Source organism: Hypanus sabinus, chromosome 6 (assembly GCF_030144855.1).
Source record: "Hypanus sabinus isolate sHypSab1 chromosome 6, sHypSab1.hap1, whole genome shotgun sequence".
Lineage (NCBI taxonomy): Eukaryota > Metazoa > Chordata > Chondrichthyes > Myliobatiformes > Dasyatidae > Hypanus > Hypanus sabinus.
The window spans coordinates 118,708,571-118,729,421 of NC_082711.1; the positions used below are offsets into that span (position 1 = coordinate 118,708,571).

The 20,851-nt window shown below is 45.3% G+C and overlaps 1 protein-coding gene across 1 annotated transcript in view; it reads right to left on the minus strand.

Moving 5' to 3' along the window:
• LOC132395786 (SLAM family member 5-like) overlaps nucleotides 1–20,851 on the minus strand; it is an 88,687-nt gene that overhangs the window by 46,755 nt on the left and 21,081 nt on the right. The window contains exon 2 of the mRNA XM_059972825.1: nucleotides 9,695–10,015. Coding sequence (XP_059828808.1) covers nucleotides 9,695–10,015 — 321 coding nt within the window. The remainder of the gene's footprint in view (nucleotides 1–9,694; nucleotides 10,016–20,851) is intronic.

A 20,851-nucleotide genomic window follows, 5' to 3' on the forward strand; every position in this document is an offset into this window, starting at 1 on the left:
GACCCACACTGGGAGCACTATGCACAGTTCCAGTCTCTATATCCCTGGGTCAGACACACACCAAGAACACCGTGAACAGTTCTATCTCCATATCCCTGGGTCAGACCCACACCAAGAGCACCGTGCACAGTTCTGTCTCCATATCCCTGTGTCAGACCCACACTGGGAGCACCGTGCACAATTCCAGTCTCCATATTCCTGGGTCAGACTCACACTGGGAGCACCGTGCACAGTTCCAATCTCCATATTCCTGGGTCAGATACACACTGGGAACACCGTGCACATTTCCAGTCTCCATATCCCTGGGTCAGACCCACACCGGGAGCACGGTGCACAATTCCAGTCTCGATATCCCTGGGTCAGACCCACACTGGGAGCACTATGTACCGTTCCAGTCTCCATGTCTCTGGGTCAGACCCACACTGGGAGCACTGTGCACAGTTCCAGTCTCTATATCCCTGGGGCAGACCCACACCAGGAGCACCGTGAACATTTCTATCTCCATATCCCTGGGTCAGACCCACACCAAGAGCACCGTGCACAGTTCTGTCTCCATATCCCTGGGTCAGACCCACACTGGGAGCACCATGCACAGTTCCAGTCTCCATATCCCTGGGTCAGACCCACACCAAGAGCACCGTGCACAGTTCTGTCTCCATATCCCTGGGTCAGACCCACACTGGGAGCACCATGCACAGTTCCAGTCTCCATATCCCTGGGTCAGACCCACACCAGGAGCACTACGTACCGTTCCAGTCTCCATGTCTCTGGGTCAGACCCACACCGGGAGCACGGTGCACAGTTCCAGTCTCGATATCCCTGGGTCAGACCCACACTGGGAGCACCGTGCACAGTTCCAGTCTCTATATCCCTGGGGCAGACCCACACCGAGAGCACCGTGCACAGTTCCAGTCTCCATATCCCTGGGTCAGACCTACACTGGGAGCACTATGCACAGTTCCAGTCTCCATATTCTTGTGTCAGATCCACACCAGGAGCACCGTGCACAGTTCCAGTCTCCATATCCCTGGGTCAGACCCACACTGGGAGCACTGTGCACAGTTCCAGTCTCTATATCCCTGGGTCAGACACACACCAAGAACACCGTGAACAGTTCTATCTCCATATCCCTGGGTCAGACCCACACCAAGAGCACCGTGCACAGTTCTGTCTCCATATCCCTGTGTCAGACCCACACTGGGAGCACCGTGCACAATTCCAGCCTCCATATTCCTGGGTCAGACTCACACTGGGAGCACCGTGCACAGTTCCAATCTCCATATTCCTGGGTCAGATCCACACTGGGAACACCGTGCACATTTCCTGTCTCCATATCCCTGGGTCAGACCCACACCGGGAGCACGGTGCACAATTCCAGTCTCGATATCCCTGGGTCAGACCCACACTGGGAGCACTGTGCACAGTTCCAGTCTCTATATCCCTGGGGCAGACCCACACCAGGAGCACCGTGAACATTTCTATCTCCATATCCCTGGGTCAGACCCACACCGAGAGCACCATGCACAGTTCCAGTCTCCATATCCCTGGGTCAGACCTACACTGGGAGCACTGTGCACAGTTCCAGTCTCCATATTCTTGTGTCAGATCCACACCAGGAGCACCGTGCACAGTTCCAGTCTCCATATTCCTGGGTCAGACTCACACTGGGAGCACCGTGCACAGTTCCAATCTCCATATTCCTGGGTCAGATCCACACTGGGAGCACCGTGCACATTTCCAGTCTCCATATCTCTGGGTCAGACCCACACCAAGAGCACCGTGCACAGTTCTGTCTCCATATCCCTGTGTCAGACCCACACTGGGAGCACCGTGCACAATTCCAGTCTCCATATTCCTGGGTCAGACTCACACTGGGAGCACCGTGCACATTTCCAGTCTCCATATCTCTGGGTCAGACCCACACCAAGAGCACCGTGCACAGTTCTGTCTCCATATCCCTGGGTCAGACCCACACTGGGAGCACCATGCACAGTTCCAGTTTCCATATCCCTGGGGCAGGCCCACACCAAGAGCACCATGTACAGTTCCAGTCTCTATATCCTTGGGTCTGACCCACACCGGGAGCACTGTGCACAGTTCCAGTCTTCATATCCCTGGGTCAGACCTACACCGGGAGCACCGTGCATAGTTCTGTCTCCATATCCCTGGGTCAGACCCACACTGGGAGCAGCATGCACAGTTCCAGTTTCCATATCCCTGGGTCAGGCCCACACCGAGAGCACCGTGCACAGTTCTGACTCCATATCCCTGGGTCAGACCCACACTGGGAGCACCATGCACAGTTCCAGTTTCCATATCCCTGGGTCAGACCCACACCGAGAGCACCATGTACAGTTCCAGTCTCTATATCCTTGGGTCTGACCCACACTGGGAGCACTGTACACCACCTTATTACCCATATCCCTGGTTCAGACCACATTGTGAGAAACATACTCAATTCCAGTTCCCATCTTCTTTGCGTGAACCACAGTTTTGGACTCTCTTGGTCAGACCACACTTAGAATCAGAAATTGCTTTATAATGCAGAAAACGGACATTCAGCCAATCCCAGCTGTGGCAGTTGGGATGGATCTGTCTAGCACTGTTGACTCTGAGCTACAGGGGTGCATGGCTGCACAGTGGCTGAAATACTCCCCACACATAGCCTATGTTGCTGTGTTAACTGGAATTGGATGCAGCTAGGGAACAATTACAGAATGTGAAAGTTTTTCTTTATTGTCCTGTCTTTCATTATATCCTTCAATTCATAAAATCAAAAGAATGTGATTTTTCAACTTTCTAAATATTCATAGTATGCACATTAAAGAGAAATTTAATGTGCTGTGAAGTTTCCAGGCTGTTTAAAGTTTTCCTGTTGAGAACAATGGTGGGTCCGCGCAGTTGTAAAAAATGTTTGCGTGAATGCTGATATCCAGCTTGATCCCAGCTTCCTACCGTGGCTCCATCCCTGCAGGTCACAGTGTCTCAATTCACCTGTGTGCTGCTTGGATGTGGTAGGGCCTTTGCCTTCTCACCCTACCCATCAGCAAGTCCCAGATGTCCTGGCCCTCTTTGAGAAACCCCTTGATTCTGTCTCCTTCCACCACCGCAAATTCCAGAGTGAACCTGACACTGGAGATCCTGGGTCACACACCTCCTCCCCCATTCATCAGCTCACAGACCAGGGCCGTGGGGATGTTGTTTCCCATCTCACGTTCTGAGAAGGGAAACGAGGCAGAGTGGGGAGTAGGATGCAGTCATGGGCAGTAATTTGGGATGACAGATTCAGCCTTCACTCAAGGGCAGCACTCCAAGTACAGCTGCAGCTTTGCAGAGCTGGAGACCGAGGTTCAATCCTGATCTTGGCTGGTGTCCGTGTGGAATTTGTATGTTCTCTGTGGAACGGCTTTGGTTTCCCCCGGGAGCTTTGGTTTCCTTTACATGTCAAAGTCATTAGGGTAGGGAAGCTGATTAGCCATTGGACATGCATTGCCATTGGTCTGTATGTAAGCAGGGGCATCTGGGGCAGGTTGATGAGAATGTGGGAGGAATTAAAAATGGAATTAGTGCAGGATTAGTGTGAATGTGCGATGGTCAGCGTGGATCAAGGGCTTAATGGCTTTTTGTGTTCTGATCAGGGGTTAGAGGGCTTTTCCTGTTCCGTGTATCTACAGGGATTTTCCTGTTCTGTATATCTACAAGGTTTTTTTCTGCTCCATATATCTGAAGGGCTTTTCCTGTTCTGTATATCTACAGGGCTTTTTCTGTTCCATATATCTAAAGGCTGTTCTTTTTATGACTTTAAATGCAGCAAATATTAATGTGAATAATGAGAAAGTGAAATTCATGGCTGGTTCTTTGCAGCAGAAAAGCAATCAGTTCTATCTAAATTGGGATCAAATTTGTCTTTCCACACCATGATCTCTGAGCCCAATCTTATTTTCAATATCCCTGGGTCAGACCACACCGGGAGCACTGTGCACAGTTCCAGTCTCCATATCCCTGGGTCAGACCCACACCGGGAGCACCGTGCACATTTCCAGGCTCCTTATCCCTGGGTCAGACCATACTGGGAGCACCGTACACAGTTCCAGTCTCCATATCCCTAGGTCAGACCACACCGGGAGCACTGTGCACAGTTCCAGTCTCCATATCCCTGGGTCAGACCCACACCGGGAGCACCGTGCACATTTCCAGGCTCCTTATCCCTGGGTCAGACCATACTGGGAGCTCCGTGCACAGTTACAGTCTCAATATCCCTGGGTTAGACCCACACTGGGAGCACTGTGGACAGTTCTGTCTCCATATTCCTGGGTCAGACCCACACCAGGAGCACCGTACACAGTTCCAGTCTCCATATCCCTGGGTCAGACCCACACCGGGAGCACCGTGCACAGTTCCAGTCTCCATATCCTTGGGTCAAAACCACACTGGGAGCACTATCCACCACTTTATTACCTATATCCCTGGTCCAGACCACATTGATAGATAGATAGATAGATAGATACTTTATTCATCCCCAAGGGGAAATTCAACATTTTTCCAGTGTCCCATACACTTATTGTAGCAAAACTAATTACATAAGTATTTAACTCAATATAAATATGATATGCATCTAAAATCACCCTCCCAAAAAGCTTTAATAAATAGCTTTTAAGAAGTTCTTAAATAGTTACTAAAGTGCATTGAGTGGTAACTTAAGCTCAGTCCTAACCCTAGCACTTTAACATGTCTTGCCCCTGGTGGTTGAATTGTAGAGCCAAATGGCGTTGGGGAGTAATGATCTCCTCATCCTGTCTGAGGAGCATTGCATTGACAGCAACCTGCCGCTGAAACTGCTTCTCTGTCTCTGGATGGTGCTGTGCAGAGGATGTTCAGGGTTTTCCATGATTGACCGTAGCCTACTCAGCACCCTCTGCTCTGCCACCAATGTCATACTCTCCAGTTCTGTGCCCACGACAAAGCCCGCCTTCCTTACCAGCTTATTAAGACGTGAGGCGTCCCTCTTCTTAATGCTGCCTCCCCAGCACGCCACCACAAAGAAGAGGGCGCTCTCCACAACTGACCGATAGAACATCTTCAGCATCTCACTACAAACATTGAATGACGCCAGCCTTCTGAGGAAGTACAGTCGACTCTGTGCTTTCCTGCACAGGGCATCTGTGTTGGCAATCCAGTCTAGCTTCTCGTCTAACTGCACTCCCAGATACTTGTATGTCTTAACCTGCTCCACACATTCTCCATTAATGATCACTGGCTCCATATGAGGCCGAGGTCTCCTAAAGTCCACCACCATCTCCTTGGTCTTGGTGATATTGAGACGCAGGTAGTTTGAGTTGCACCATATCACAAAGTCCTGTATCAGTTTCCTATACTCTTCCTCCTGACCATTCCTGACACACCCCACTATGGCCGTGTCATCAGCGAACTTCTGCACATGGCAGGACTCCGAGTTATATTGGAAGTCTGATGTGTACAGGGTGAACAGGACCAGAGAGAGAGCAGTCCCCTGCGGCGCTCCTGTGCTGCTGACCACCGTGTCAGACCTACAGTCTCCCAACTGCACATACTGAGGTCTGTCTGTCAAGTAGTCAGTTATCCAAGCCACCATGTGTGAGTCTACTCCCATCTCCATTAGCTTGTGCCTTAAGATCCTGGACTGGATGGTGTTAAAGGCACTAGAGAAGTCCAGGAATGTAATCCTCACAGCACCACTGACCCTGTCCAGGTGAGAGAGGGATTTGTGCAGCAAGTACGTGATAGCATCCTCCACTCCCACCTTCTCCTGATACGCAAACTGAAGAGGATCCCGGGCGTGCCTGGTTTGTGGCCTCAGATTCTGTATTATCAGCCGCTCCATGGTCTTCATCACGTGCGACGTCAAAGCAACAGGTCTGAAGTCATTCATCTCCCTGGTTTCTTCAGTACCGAGACAATACAGGATGTTTTCCACTGTCTGGGTACCCTTCTCTGCTCCAGGCTCATGTTGAAGATGCGCTGAAGGGGTTCTCCCAGCTCAGACATACAGGCCCTCAGTAATCGTGGGGATACTCCATCCGGTCCAGCCGCCTTGCTGGTACAGATCTTCCTCAGTTGACCTTTCACCTGTGTAGCCGTAATCTTGGGCGTGGGTAAGGTCTCCTGTGAGTGGCTATTTTCCTGTGAGGGAAGTGAGAGGGAGGACGAGTAGAGAGACAAGCCTGGTTAGGAATTCTGTGGTGAGGATGAGATTGTGCTATCGAACCTATTGAAGAAGTTATTCAGCTGGTTCGCTTTCTCCACATCTCCACTTATGTTTGCCCCCCGCTTTGCACCGCATCCGGTAATGATCTTCATCCCGTCCCACACCTCCTTCATGCTTTTGTTCTGCAGCTTTTGTTCTAGCTTCCTCCTACACTGCTCCTTTGCCCCCCTGAGCTGTACCCTGAGTTCCTTCTGAACTCTTTTAAGCTCCAACTGATCGCCATCTTTAAAGGCCCACTTCTTCTGGTTTAGGAGGCCTTTGATGTGATGGCCTTTGATCCAGGGCTTATTATTGGGATAGCAGCGAACAGTTCTAACAGGAACAACGGCGTCCACACAAAAGTTAATATAGTCCGTTGTGCAGTCAGTGACCTCCTCAACGCCCCCACAGAGCTGCCCTTGCAGTACATCCCACTTGGCAGTACCAAAGCAGTCTCTCAGGGCCTGTTCAGCTTCAGGAGTCCACTTTCTAAAAGAGCGTGTGGTAGTGGGATGCCTCATCACAATTGATTTATATCTGGGCTGTAACAAAACCAGGTAGTGATCTGCTTTCCCCAGTGCAGGCAGCGGGGAGGCACTGTATGCGTCCTCTACGTTTGCATTCAGTAGGTCAATAGTCCTAACTCCCCTGCTGTAACAGTCCACATACTGGGAGAAAGCAGGTAGTGTCGTGTCCAAAGCCACATGATTGAAGTCCCCTGTGATTAACACCAGTGCCTCAGGGTGCTGTGTCTGAAGCCTAGCCACAGCGGAGTTGATGACGTCACAATACTAAACAAATACTAAACATAAAGCACTACGACTAAAAACAAACAAAAAAAAATTATCAAGTTCTCGGGAGCAACTGGAAAAGGCTGCCGCACAGGTCGGCGCCGTGGGTGAAAAGCATGGCAGCATTGTGAGAAACATACTCAATTCCAGTCCCTAGCTTCCTTGCGTTTTGGACTCTCTTGGTCAGACCACACTCAGAATCAGAAATTATTTTATAAAGCGGAAAACGGACATTCAGCCAATCCCAGCTGTGGCAGTTGGGATGGATCTGTCTAGCACTGTTGACTCTGAGCTACGGGGGTGCACGGCTGCACAGTGGCTGAAATACTCCCCACACGTAGCCTATGTTGTTGTGTTAACTGAAAATGGACGCAGCTAGGGAAAGATTACAGAATGTGAAAGATTTTCTTTATTGTATTGTCTTTCATTATATCCTTCAATTCATAAAATCAAAAGTATGTGATTTTTCAACTTTCTAAATATTCATAATATGTGCGACACAGAAAAATTTGAAGCGCTGCGAAGTTTCCAGGCTGGTTAAAATATTCCTGCTCAGAACAATGGTGGGTCCGCGCAGTTGTAAAAAATGTTTGCGTGAATGCTGATATCCAGTTTGATCCCAGCTTCCTACCGTGGCTCCATCCCTGCAGGTCACAGTGTCTCAATTCACCTGTGTGCTGCTTGGATGTGGTAGGGCCTTTGCCTTCTCACCCTACCCATCAGCAAGTCCCAGATGTCCTGGCCCTCTTTGAGAAACCCCTTAATTCTGTCTCCTCCACCACCACAAATTTGTGCTTCGTGTCAACCCGACTGTCCAGGAAAACAGGTCCTCGTGAGCTTGTATTCAATCCTCTGTTTGGTAGTAAGAGTGTAATCTTAAACACACAGATGCTGGAAATCCAGAGCAACACACACAAAATGCTGGAGAACTCTGCAGGTCAGGCAGCATCTATGGAGAGGAAGCCTTCCTCAAGACTGGATAGGAAAGGGAAAGAAGCTGGGATAGAAAGGTGGAGGTGAGTGGGGTTCAAGAAGAGGTCAGCAAACAGGCTATCTCCAGAGATCAAGGGAGAGGAGAGAGAGGTCAGAAATAGACTTAGTCAATCTCAGGGTGGAAGTTGGAGGCAAAGTTGACAAACTCCCCCCATCTTCTTCCCCCTTCCTTTCCAATCCTGATGAGGGGGTCTCGGCCCAGAACGTTGACTCTTTTTCCCTCTCCATAGATGTTGCCTGACCTGCTGAGTTCAGCCAGCATTTTGTGTGTGTTGCTCTGGGAGCAGAATCTTCCTGCTCTTACATTCTTATCCTTAACTGATAAATAACATTCTGTTTGCCTGTTTAACCCCCAGTGGTCTGAGTTTTAAAGGTGTGTGGACACACGGACTGATGTTCTGTTGAATCTCCACGCTGTGTATGACAGCAGCTCAATGCATAAAATCCATGGTCAAGGGATCAAGTTGTTGTTCAGACCAAAGATCAGAATGGGAAAGAAATGTGATCTTTGGCTGTGGGATGATGGCTGATGGGCTGTTTTGAGTATCTCCAAAACTGCTGATTTCTGGGATTTTCATGCACAACAGTCTCAAGTTTACAGAGAAGGGTATGTAAACCAAAAAAAAATCAATGACCAACAGATCTGTGAGCAAAAGTGCCTTGTTAGTGAGAGCAGTCAGAGGAGAATGGCCAGACTTGGTTTTGAAGTGGACAGGCTCCAGCAGGAGAACCCCACACCCTGCGGGTTCCACTCCCCCATCTAATAAAGAGAGCACTGACTCTACTTTTACATGACTATCAGTGTCCTCAACTCTCCAACACTTTGGGCAGAAACTCTTCAGAATAGAGAATGACAGCTACGGGGGAGAGCAGTGGCAAATGGAGCTGAGGTGTAGTGGGGCCGAGGCAATGCAGGGCTGGGGGAGATTATGAAGTGCCCCGGGACAGGGTGTGCACAGTACATAGAGCAAGGTGGAGATCACTTTACTAGGTACACGTACACCTGCTCCTTCATGTAAATGTCTAATCAGACAATCCTGTGACTACAGAAAGTTGTAAACTCTACCATCATGGGCATTAGCCTCCCCAGCATTGAGGACACCTTCAAAAAGTGGCATCTACCATTAAGTACCCCACTACCCAGGACATGCCCACTTCTCATTGCCTACATCAGGGAAGAGGTACAGGAGCCTGAAGTCACACACTCATCATTTCAGGAAAAGCTTCTTCCCCTCCCCCATCAGATTTCTGGATGAACAATGAACCCATTCACTCGACCTCACTACTTTTTCCTTTCATTGCTCTCTGTTTTGACTGGTTATTTAATTTTATATATATTCCTTATTGTTAATTGGAGTGTTTTTATCATGTACTGCTGCCTCGAAACACTAAATTTGATGACATATGCCAGTGATATTGAAACTGATTCTGATTCTGGTTCTGTTCTAATTGTACGTGTTTGTACCACACTTCTCCCCGTATGCTGCTTCTCCAGGTTCGGGGCCACAGGGTCACCCTGCACGGCCACTGGCCTCATCTCCAGGGATGCAGTGGATGTGTTCCCCCAGCCCTGCATTGTCTCAGCCCCACTACACTGGGACCGTGAGCCCAAATGTGGACACAGGCAGACAGTACATGATCTGCCCTCACCCATTAATCCAGGACCCTACACAGAGGTTTTACTCACCGTACACCTTAAGTTGGATACGCTCTCTGCGTTCGTCTCCTGAATCTCCTGCTGTAACAATGACCTCGTATTCATCAGCATCCTCTTTCCTCAGATCATGGATTTCCAGGCTGAAGTTTCCGGAATGAAGAGTTATTCGGTTGTTGTAACTGGTATTAAAGTATTTAATCGACCGTTCCAAGTATCGTGCTATCTTTGTGCTGGATGATGACCTTCTCCACACAACCTCATCCATGTCCTGTCTGACTGGGATCGAAGGAAGCAAGGAAACCGAGTGTCCCAGGGTTCCATTCACGATGGCAGGGGAAGCTCCAGTCCTGGCTGAGGAGACAAGAGGAGGCAGTCAGAATGTGAGCTCAGTGACCGGAGGAGGAATCAGAGCTTGCAGGATCACAGACACAGGGGCAGGTCATGCGGCCCATTGTCTGGCTACTGGCCCACGAGTGATCAGCCCCACAGTTCCTCCATCACACAGGGAGCTCATGGGGGGAACAGAGTGAAGATTCTCTGCAGCCAGGCCTGAGAATTGAAGTCATGGAGGTAGAGAGATGGTAAAGGAACTCGGTCAAGTGAATGGTATTGGTGGAGAAGGTAGAAGCATTTGGGGAGTTTGAACAAAAGAGGAATAGAGCAACACTCTTACAGTTCAGCGCATTGGAGTTCAGAGTCAACTCTGGCATCCTGTGTAAGCAAGTTTCTCCGTTCTTACCGTGAGTCCACCCACTGCCCAGAGACATACCGGTTAGAAGGTCAAATGCTCTTGTAAATTGTCCTGCAGTTAAGCTCAGGATAACTTGTTGGGTAGCTCGTCTGGCCGTAAGGACCTGTCCAAGTCATATCTCTAAACCAATAAATAAATTGTATGGGGTAAATGGGAGGGTGTGAGCCATGTGGAGGAAGGGATTTCTGAAAATGGTAAAAGACATAAACGGTGAGGTGGAGAATCGAATACGAGAGAGTCTGAGGTTGGTAGCTTTGGAATAGAGATGGGCATTAGAAACGGTTTAAAGCAGTGATGATGTTGCTTTGTTCATGTCAGTCGTGATGCAGGCCTTGGTACAATTAATGAAATTAAAGGCATGTGCAAAGTAATTCAGTAATCTGGGAACTTTAACAGGGAAAATTACGAACATCTCATTCTGTACTGTATAAAAGAAAGAACTGCTTATTTGGAATCCAGGATGCCCTGATTGTGAGGCAGACTCCCCGTGATATATTTTATAAATAAAGTGGGTTTGATCCTCGTTTTCATGGAGTCCAATATCAAAATAGTTTGTTCATTAAACAGCAGGAATTAATAGCACAAGAAAGTCTGTGGGCACAGGGAATCCAAAGCAACTCAAACAGAGTGCTGGTGGAACTCAGCAGCTCAGGCAGCGTCTACACAAATGAATAGAGAGTCAAAGTTTTGGACCAAGACACTACTTCAGGACTGAGAGGGAAGGGGGAAGGTGCCAGAATAAAAAGATGAGGGGAGGGAAAAGAGGCTAGCTGAGAGGTGGTAGGTGAAGCCAGGTGGGTGGGAAAGGTCAAGCGCTGGAGAAGAAGGAATCTGACTGAAGGAGAGTAGACCAACGAAGTGAGACTGCCTGGAAGTGCAGGTAATTCTCAGTACAAAACACTCTCTGCTGTTAGTCTAAGTTTAGTACACTGGAGTATTAGATAATTCTGTCTATCTCTGAGAAAAAAGAGTGAATAAACCTTTACAACTTGTATTAGTAGAGTACTGTAGGGACATTGTTTCTGTCCCAGACTACCCATAGTCACAGTGTGGAGTTCTGTAATGATATTGCTCACACCTCAGACTGTATCCAGTCATATCTGTGACCAAGAGGATGACACCAAACCTAATATTTACAATTTTGACAATGATACCAAATGAAGTGAGAATTAGAGTTGTATTGTGAGTGTAATGATGTTTTAAAGTGACAGACAAGCTGTGGGGTGAGTAAGATCATGACAGGTGCAGTACATTGCTGAAAAACATGAAGTTATCCTCGATCAAAAAGACAGAAATACTAAGTTTAGAAAATGTTGTTCAAAGGAATTGATCCCCTGTGCACATTGTCACAGGAAATCAATGTTCAGATCAGGAGGCACTTTGGAAGGCAAAAACAAGAGATTCTGCAGATGCTGGAAATCCAGAGCAACATACAGAAAATGCTGGAGAAATTCAGCAGATCAGCAGTTGACATTTGGGACCGAGACCCTTCATTGGGATAGGAAAGTATAGGGAAAGATGGCAGAATAAGAAGGAGGTGGGAGGGGAGATGCTCGACAAAGCGGTCCCCCAATTTACGTCAGGTCTCACCAATGAAGAGGAAGCACTGGACAGAATTGATGTCTCGAGTGGATTTGCAGGTGAAGTGTTGTCTCACCTGGAAGGTCTGTTTGGGGCCCTGAATGGAGGTCTGCCCTCACTCCCACTGAGAACTTCTGTCGAAACGTTCAGAGGTGGCACAAGTGCAGAAAGAGAGAGAGACTCTGAAGCAGGTCAGCAGATTTCTGACTTCCATGAAAATTTTGCAGAATTTGAGAAGAAGAAAATCAATAAACACTCAGCCATTGGGCCTGTTAACTGAGACTGAAAGCTAAAAGGCAACACAGCGACTGCAAACACTAAGTGAATAACGCTCCTTTACAGCATCAAACAAAATGGTAGTCCTTTATCCAGGCAAGTACCAGGGTGAGCAGAGCGCAACATGTCACTGTGCATCTGAACAAGACCTGAGAGAATAGGACCAACCAAGTGTGACAGTGGAAAAGTGTGTATGGAACCGGAGATAGCAGAGGTAATTAATGATTACTTTGCTTCAGTATTCACTATGGAAAAGGATCTTAGTGATTGTAGGGATGACTTGCAGCAGACTGAAAAGCTTGAGCATGAAAATATTAAGAAAGAGGATGTGCTGGAGCTTTTGGAAAGCATCAAGTTGGATAAGTCACAGGGACTGGAAGGGATGTACCCCAGGCTACTGTGGGAGGCAAGGGAGGAGATTGCTGAGCCTCTGGCGATGATCTTTGCATCATAAATGGGGGTGGGAGAGGTACCAGCGGATTGGAGGGTTTTGGATGCTGTTCTATTATTCAAGAAAGGGAGTAAAGATAGCCCAGGAAGTTACAGGCCAGTGAGTCTTACTTCAGTGGTTGATAAGTTGATGGACAAGATCCTGAGAGGCAGGATTTATGAACATTTGTAGAAACATAATATAATTAGGAATAGTCAGCATGGTTTTGTCAAAGGCAGATCATGCCTTACGAGTCTGATTGAATTTTCTGAGGATGTGACTAAATACATTGATGAAAGTAGAGCAGTAGATGTAGTGTAAATGGATTTCAGCAAAGCATCTGACAAGGTATCCCATGCAAGGCTTATTGAGAAAGTAAGGAGGCATGGCATCCAAGGGGCCATTGCTTTGTGGATCCAGAACTAATTTGCCCACAGAAGGCAAAGAGTGGTTGTAGACGGGTAATATTCTGCATGGAGGTCAGTGACCAGTTGTGTGCCTCAGGGATTTGTTCTGGGACCCTTATTCTGTGATTTTTATAAATGACCCGGATGAAGAAGTGGAGGGACAGGTTAGTAAGTTTGCTGATGTCACACAAGTTAAGGGTGTTGTGGATAGTGTGGAGGGCTGTCAGAGGTTACAGCAGGACATTGGTAGGATGCAAAACTGGGCTGAGAAGTGGTAGATGGAGTTCAACCCAAATGAGTGTGAGATGGTTCATTTTGGTACGTCAAATATGATGGCAGGATATAGTATTAATGGTAAGACTCTTGGCCGTGTAGAAGATCAGAGGCATCTTGGGGTCCGAGTCCATAGGACACTCAATGCAGCTGTGCAGGTTGACTCTGTTGACTCCATACAGTGTATTGGCCTTCATCAATTGTGGAATTTAATTTAGGAGCGGAGATGTAATTTTGCTGCTATATAGGACACTGGTCAGACCGCACTTGGAGTACTGTTCTCAGTTCTGGTTGCCTCACTATAGGAAGGATGTGGAAACCATAAAAAGGGTGCAGAGGAGATTTACAAGGATGTTGCCTGGATTGGGAAGTATGTCTTATGAGAATATGTTGAGTGAACTCAGCCTTTTCTCCTTGGAGCGACGGAGGATGAGAGGTGACCTGATAAAGGTGTATAAGATGATAAGAAGAATTGATCATGTGGATAGTCAGAGGCTTTTCCCCAGGGCTGGAATGGCTAGCATGAGAGGGCATAGTTTTATGGTGCTTGGGAGTAGGTACAGAAGAGATGACAGGGGTAAGTTTTCAACGCAGAGAGTGGTGTGTGTGTGGAATGGGCTGCCGGCAACAGTGGTGTAGGCAGATACAAAAGGGTCTTTTAAGAGACTGCTGGACAGGTACATGGAGCTCAGAAAAATAGAGGGCTATGTGTAGCTCTAGGTAATTTCTAAGGTATGTTCAGCACAGCTTTGTGAGCTAAAGGGCCTGTATTGTGCCGTAGGTTTTCTATGTTCCTAACAAGAGGAAGTGAGTTAAATGCCACCATAATGAAAAATTAATTCGCTGGAAGGTTCATTCTCACGAGCGTGATTGCTGACCTACTCCACAGCCCGCCTGTGTGTGCCCAGACCCTACAGTAGGGTTTGTGATTGTGACAGCTTTGGTGGGTACTGCAATAAAATCACAACTGCTATTGCTTGTGGAGTCCATCCGCACCGTCCTGAGAAAGGTGCGTGGTATTGGTATGGGCTCAGTTTAATCAGGCCAATTTAAAGCATTCCGCTCTGAAGTGAAAAGGATGTGGAGGGGATGAGTGAGAGTGAGAGTCACTCCGGTGCTGGAATTAAGTATTAAACTGTTGGAAGTGAATGTGACCATGACAAACCTTGGCCTCACTGGTTCTTTTAACCCGTTACAGGGTATGTAACAAAATTGAGGCCTGCGTCTGGGATATGAACAAATTGGTTGTAGTCATTTTAATTTGTTGGGGGCTTAATTGAGTGATTAATGGTCGATCTGGTTGGGGAAAATCCCTTCTGATTTACTTGAGTGGAAAATCAGCAACAATGAAATTTGAGGTCTGTAAGTTTCTGGCAGAACCAACCCCTGAAGTGTTGGATGATGCTAAGAGGGAAGTACTGTTGGGAATTGCTCATGAGTTAAAACTTAAGGTGACCACTAGAATGAAGAATGCTCAGATGCAGATGTTAATAGCACAGTATTATATATCTAAGGGAAAGTTTGAAGAGGATGTGTTGGAAATGTTTGCTGAAAGTAAACCTACTGAGGTGGAGGTTCAGCTTCAGTTAGAAAAATTAAAGATGGAGAATACATTGCAACAAAAACAACTCAAGGTTGATGAAGCAGAAAAGCAGAGGCAATATGAAGCTAGAGGAGCAGAAAAACAGAGAGTGTTTGAGATGCAGAAATGGCAGTAAAGAGGTCAAGTGTCAGATCTTAATGATGGGTTTAGAGTCAGTCGATAAATTAAGTTGGTACCTCCATTTAATGAAGCAGAAGTTGACAAGTACTTCCTGCATTTTGGGGAAGAGGCTGTGACCCTTTCTGAGACTGCTAAATTGGCAGATGAGTTTGCTTTAAACCCTAAGGTTAAGTTTATCCCAAATGAGAGCTTCCAAGAGAGTAGCTCGGAACTGCAATTTGGAATTGGGACTAGTAATGAAAGCCAAGAAGAGGCCGCTGGCCTGTTTATCTGTGTTCAGGTTTTTGAAGTACCCGTGAATTCACAGGGTACTGAACCTTGTGTTGAAACTCAGTCAAGGACTCAGTTGAAAAGGAATGCCGTCCTTTTGTGTCAGATGGACTTGGTTCAGTGAATAAGGGTTTAACCTTGGTACCAGTGGAAATTGAGCATTCTCAGTCACTTCAGTTAGATGGCATTCTAAAAGTTGGTGATGAGATGAAAACTGGTGAGGTAAATGTTACTGAAGATATTGAGAGGGGTGCTGTTTCTGGACTTTTGTATAAAGTACTTGTAAAGTCTGGATTGGTTTCAAGACCTTTGACCTCGCTGAGAGAAACAGCTCTCTCAGATGCTGAGACGGTAGATGTTGATTTGTTTAACTATGTTTTGGAATTTAAAGATAAACAACTTGGTGATGTTCTTCAAATTTGTGATTTGGAAAGACAGAGTTTGGAGACTTCTCAAAACAAAGGGAAGTGTTGTTTTGACCAAGAGAGGCCATCTGCAAGTGTTATTATGGAAAAATAGAGAACTAAAGATCTTGGAGATAGATTTAATGACTTGTTTGCAACAAAGGACTTGTTTGGAAGTTCAGCGAATGGGCTTAGTTTAGAAAACATGAGTGATGGGTTGGCACCTGTGCAGGGTGAAGTTCAGGCCATCCTTGAAACCCCTGTTTGAGCTGATCATGTGATGGTTAAGTGTTCTGTGGTGAAGGGGAAGAGAGAAAATGGGTGATCAAACTCCATTTTGAATATAACAAGATCTGGTTTTGCAGGAATTTGATTTTGTAACAAACTAGGTGAAAGGTAAAGGCAATAACATGGTGGATTGATTGTCTGGATGATAAGTTTAAGAATAAAATAGAAACTGGTATTTGTATACGCTTCTGTAATGTGCTACACGTTAATCACATATGTTTTGCTTTATATTCTGTAATCTACAGTTTTTAAAAAAATTGCTCTTTGATCAAAATCTTGCTTTCTTGGAGGGAAGTGTTATGTACCCCATAGATTCTATCATATCTGCCTCCACCATTGTTGCTGGCAACCCATTCCACGCACTCATCTGTACCCCTGACATCTCCTCTGTACCTAGTCCCCAGCACCTTAAACCTATGTCCTCTTGTGGCAACAATTTCAGCCCTGGGAAAAAGCCTATGACTATCCACAAGATCATTTCCTTTCATCATCTTGTACAACTCTGTCAGGTCACCTCTCATCCTCCTTCGCTACAAGGAGAAAAGGCCGAGTTCACTCAACTTATTCGCATAAGGCATGCTCCCCAATCCAGGCAACATCCTTGTAAATCTCCTCTGAATCATTTCTATAGCTTCCACATCCTGTAGTGAGGCAACCAGAACTGAGCACAGTACTCCAAGTGGGGTCTGTCCAGGGTCCTATATAGCTGCAACATTACCTCTCGGCTCCAAAATCACTTCCACAATTGATGAAGGCCAATGCACCGTATGGCTTCTTAACCACAGAGTCAACTTACTCAGCTGCTTTGAGCGTCCGATGGACACAGACCCTAATATCACTCTGATCCTCCATATTGCGAAGAGTCTTACCATTAATACTATATTCTTCCATCATATTTAACCTACCAAAATGAACCACCTCATACTTATCTGGGTTGAACTCCAGCTTCCACTTCTCAGCCCAGTTTTATATCCTATCAATGTCCCGCTGTATCCTTTGACAGCCCTCCACACTATCCATGACATCTCCAACCTTTGTGTCATCAGCAAACTTACTAACCCATCCCCCCACATCCTCATCCAGGACATTTATAAAAATCACAAGGAGTAAGGGCCCCAGAACAGATCCCTGAAGCACTCCACTGGTGACCGACCTACACGCAGAATATGACCCGTCTATAACCACTCTTTGCCTTTTGTGGACAAGCCAATTCTGGATTCACAAAGCAATGTCTCCATGGATCCCACGCCTCCTTACTTTCTCAATATGACCTTGCATGGGGAACCTTATCAAATGCCTTGCTGAAATCCATATACACTACATCTACTGCACTACCTTATTCAATGTGTTTAGTCACATCCACAAAAAATTCAATCAGGCTCATAAGGCATGACCTGCCCTTGACAAAGCCATGCTGACTATTCCTAATCATATTATACCTCTCCAAATGTTCATAAATTCTGCCTCTCAGGATCTTGTCCACCAACTTACCAACCACTGAGGTAAGACTCACTGGTCTATAATTTCCTGGGCTATCACTACTCCCTTTCTTGAATAAAGGAACAACATCTGCAACCTTCCAATCCTCCACAACCTCTCCTGCCAGCATTCATGATGTAACGATCATCACCAGAGGCTCAGCAATCTCCTCCCTCTCCTCCCACGGTAGCCTGGGGTACATCTCATCTGGTTCTGGTGACTTATCCAACTTGATGCTTTCTAAAAGCTCCATCACATCCTCTTTCTGCATATCTACATGCTCAAGCTTTTCAGTCTGCTGCAAGCCATCCCTACAATTGCCAAGATCCTTTTCCATAGTGAATACTGAAGTAAAGTATTTGTTAAGTACCTCCGCTATTTCCTCTGGTTCCATACACACTTTCCCACTGTCACACTTGATAGGTCTGATTCTTTCACGGCTTTTACTCTTGCTCTTCTCATACTGGTAGATTGCCTGGGGGTTTTCCTTAATTCTGCCCACCAAGGCCTTCTGATGGCCCTTTAAGGAGTCGGAATGGGGTGGGGTCTGCTCTCTTTTTCTTATTAACTTTTTATGCATTTCTACAAAGCAACTACTGACAAAAAACCCAACAACAAAGTGAAGATTAATACAGTGCAAAATAAGCATATCAATTATATAATTTGTAACAATAAGGAAACAGCACCCAGAATAAAATCATATAAAGTTAGTATCCTCCCCTCCCTCCCTCCCACAATGAAACTCCAGGCTGACTATTACAATATGTAAAAAAAATTATTGGAGCATTCAACCCCACAAAACTGTAAATATAAATAAAAAAATAATAGTAATGCCTCTTACCAAAAGTATGAAGTAATTTCCATCAAAAAGAAACCATAAAACATACAGAGAGAAAAATTACTGAAAGTAAGGGATTTAAAAGAATAAACTTAATCTAAAGGCAAGTTTTAAAGTATTCAAGAAAAGGTCACCACACCTTTTGACACTTTATGTCCAACTTGAGAAGTGAGTAATGAAATTTTTCAAGGTCTAAACAGGACATAGTATCATTAAGCCATTGAGCATGAGTGGGTGGGGCGACATCTCTTCATCTAAGGAGAATTAAGCATCTAGCCAAAAGATAGGCAAAAGATAATGTTTGACGCTCAATCGGATTCAAATGCATGTCTGCCTCACGCAAGGTACCAAAAAGAGCAATCAATGGATTATGTTCTAAGTGGCAATTAAGAATATGGGATAAAGATAAAAAAACTTCTCCCCAGAATTCCTCTAGACTAGGACAAGCCCACTACATATGGATAAGAGGAACATCGCCCCCTTTACACTTGTCACAAACAGGACTAATGTCAGGATAAAACTGTGACAATTGAGTTTTAGAAATCTGAGCCCTATGTACTACCTTAAACTGTAAAAGACAGTGGCGAGCACATAAAGAGGTTGAATTAACTGACTTTAGAATTGAATCCTATACCGCATCAGATAAAGAAATATTTCAATCATGCTCCCAGGCAGTTCTAATTTTATCAAAGGGGGCACACCTCAATATCACTAATTTATCATGAATAAAAGATATTAAGCCTTTACCAAATGGATTAATACAAAGAAAGAGGTCCACAATGTTTTTCTCAGGCATCTCAGGAAAATTAGATAATAAAGGGTTAATGAAATGTCTAATTTGAAGGTATCTAAAGAAATGGGTATTAGGTAGATTAAACTTTACAGACAGTTGTTGAAAAGTTGCAAAACGATTATTTATGAAAAGATCTTCAAAGCACCTAGTGCCCTTTCTATACCAATCATGAAATGTTGAGTCTTGCATAGAAGGTAGGAAAAGATGGTTGTGTAAAATAGTAGAGAGAGAGAAACCACGAAAGCCAATATATTTTCTAAACTGAGCCCATATTCTCAGAATATGTCTAATAAGAAGTTTAACAATTAGTCTAGGCAAGAGACAAGTGCAGAAATAGAGATATCCTTAGTAGAGTTCAACTCCATTGTCACCTATTTTAGACAGTCAGACTGATTATAAAAAAAGGACCAAAAAGTAAGACAGCAAATATTGGCTGCCCAATAATATAAACGGAAGTAAGGCAAAGCCATGCCACATCCTTTTTTGATTTTTGGAGGTAAGCTTTATTACGTCTAGAATGTTTACCCTTCCTTAGATAGGACAAAATGATAGAATCTAACGATTCAAAAAAAGCTTTAGAAATAAAATCTGGTAAAAACTGAAATAAGTGTAAAAATTTAGGATGGATATACATTTTAATAACATTAATTCAACCTACCAGGGACATAGGTAAGGGTGACCATTGTGTAAAACTCTGTTTTGTAGAATTTAAAAGATTCGCAAAATTTTCTCAAAAAAAAGATTCTTGAAGTTCCTTGTTACTGTAATACCAAGGTAAGTAAATAAGTAAATAGATTATTAACTACTTTAAAAGGGAGGTCATGAAATACCAATGCTTGTGCTTCTCTATTAATCGGGAAGAGTTCACTCTTATGTAAATTATGTTTATAACCAGAAAGCTGGCTGAATTGATCAAGAAATAAAAACATTGAGATTAAGGAAGTGGATGGATTTGATACAAAAAGTAACTGATTGTTGGCACAAAGAGAAACTTTATGCTCAACACCTCCCCTCCAAATCCCCATAAATTCAGGATGACTTCGAAACGCGATCACCAGTGGCTCTCTAGCCAAATCAAAAGTTCAAGTTCAAATTCAAGTCACTTTTTATTGCCATTTCAACCATAACTGCAGGTACAGTACACAGTAAAAACGAGACAACGTTTTTCAGGTGTTACCTGAAACTGTACAAAAACTACACTGAAATACATGAGAACAACACAGAAAAAAGAACCACACCAGATTACAGACCTACCCAGGACTGCATAAAGTGCACAAAACAGTGTGGGCATTACAATAAATAATAGACAAGACAATAGGCACAGTAGAGGGCAGTAAGTTGCTGTCAGTCCAGTCTCTGGGTATTGAGGAGACTGATAGTTTGGGGGAAGAAACTGTTACATAGTCTGGTTGTGAGAGCCCGAATGCTCCGGTGCCTTTTCCCAAATGGCAAGTGGGAGAATAGATTGTATGAGGGGTGCATGGGTTCTTTCATAATGCTGTTTGCCTTGCAGATGCAGCGTGTAGTCTAAAGGTCTGTAATGACAGGAAGATGACCTTCTCAGCTGACCTCACTATCCGCTGCAGGGTCTTGTGATCCAAGATGGTGCAATTTCCAAACTAGACAGTGATGCATCTGCTCAGGATGCTCTCAATACAACCCCAGTAGAATGTG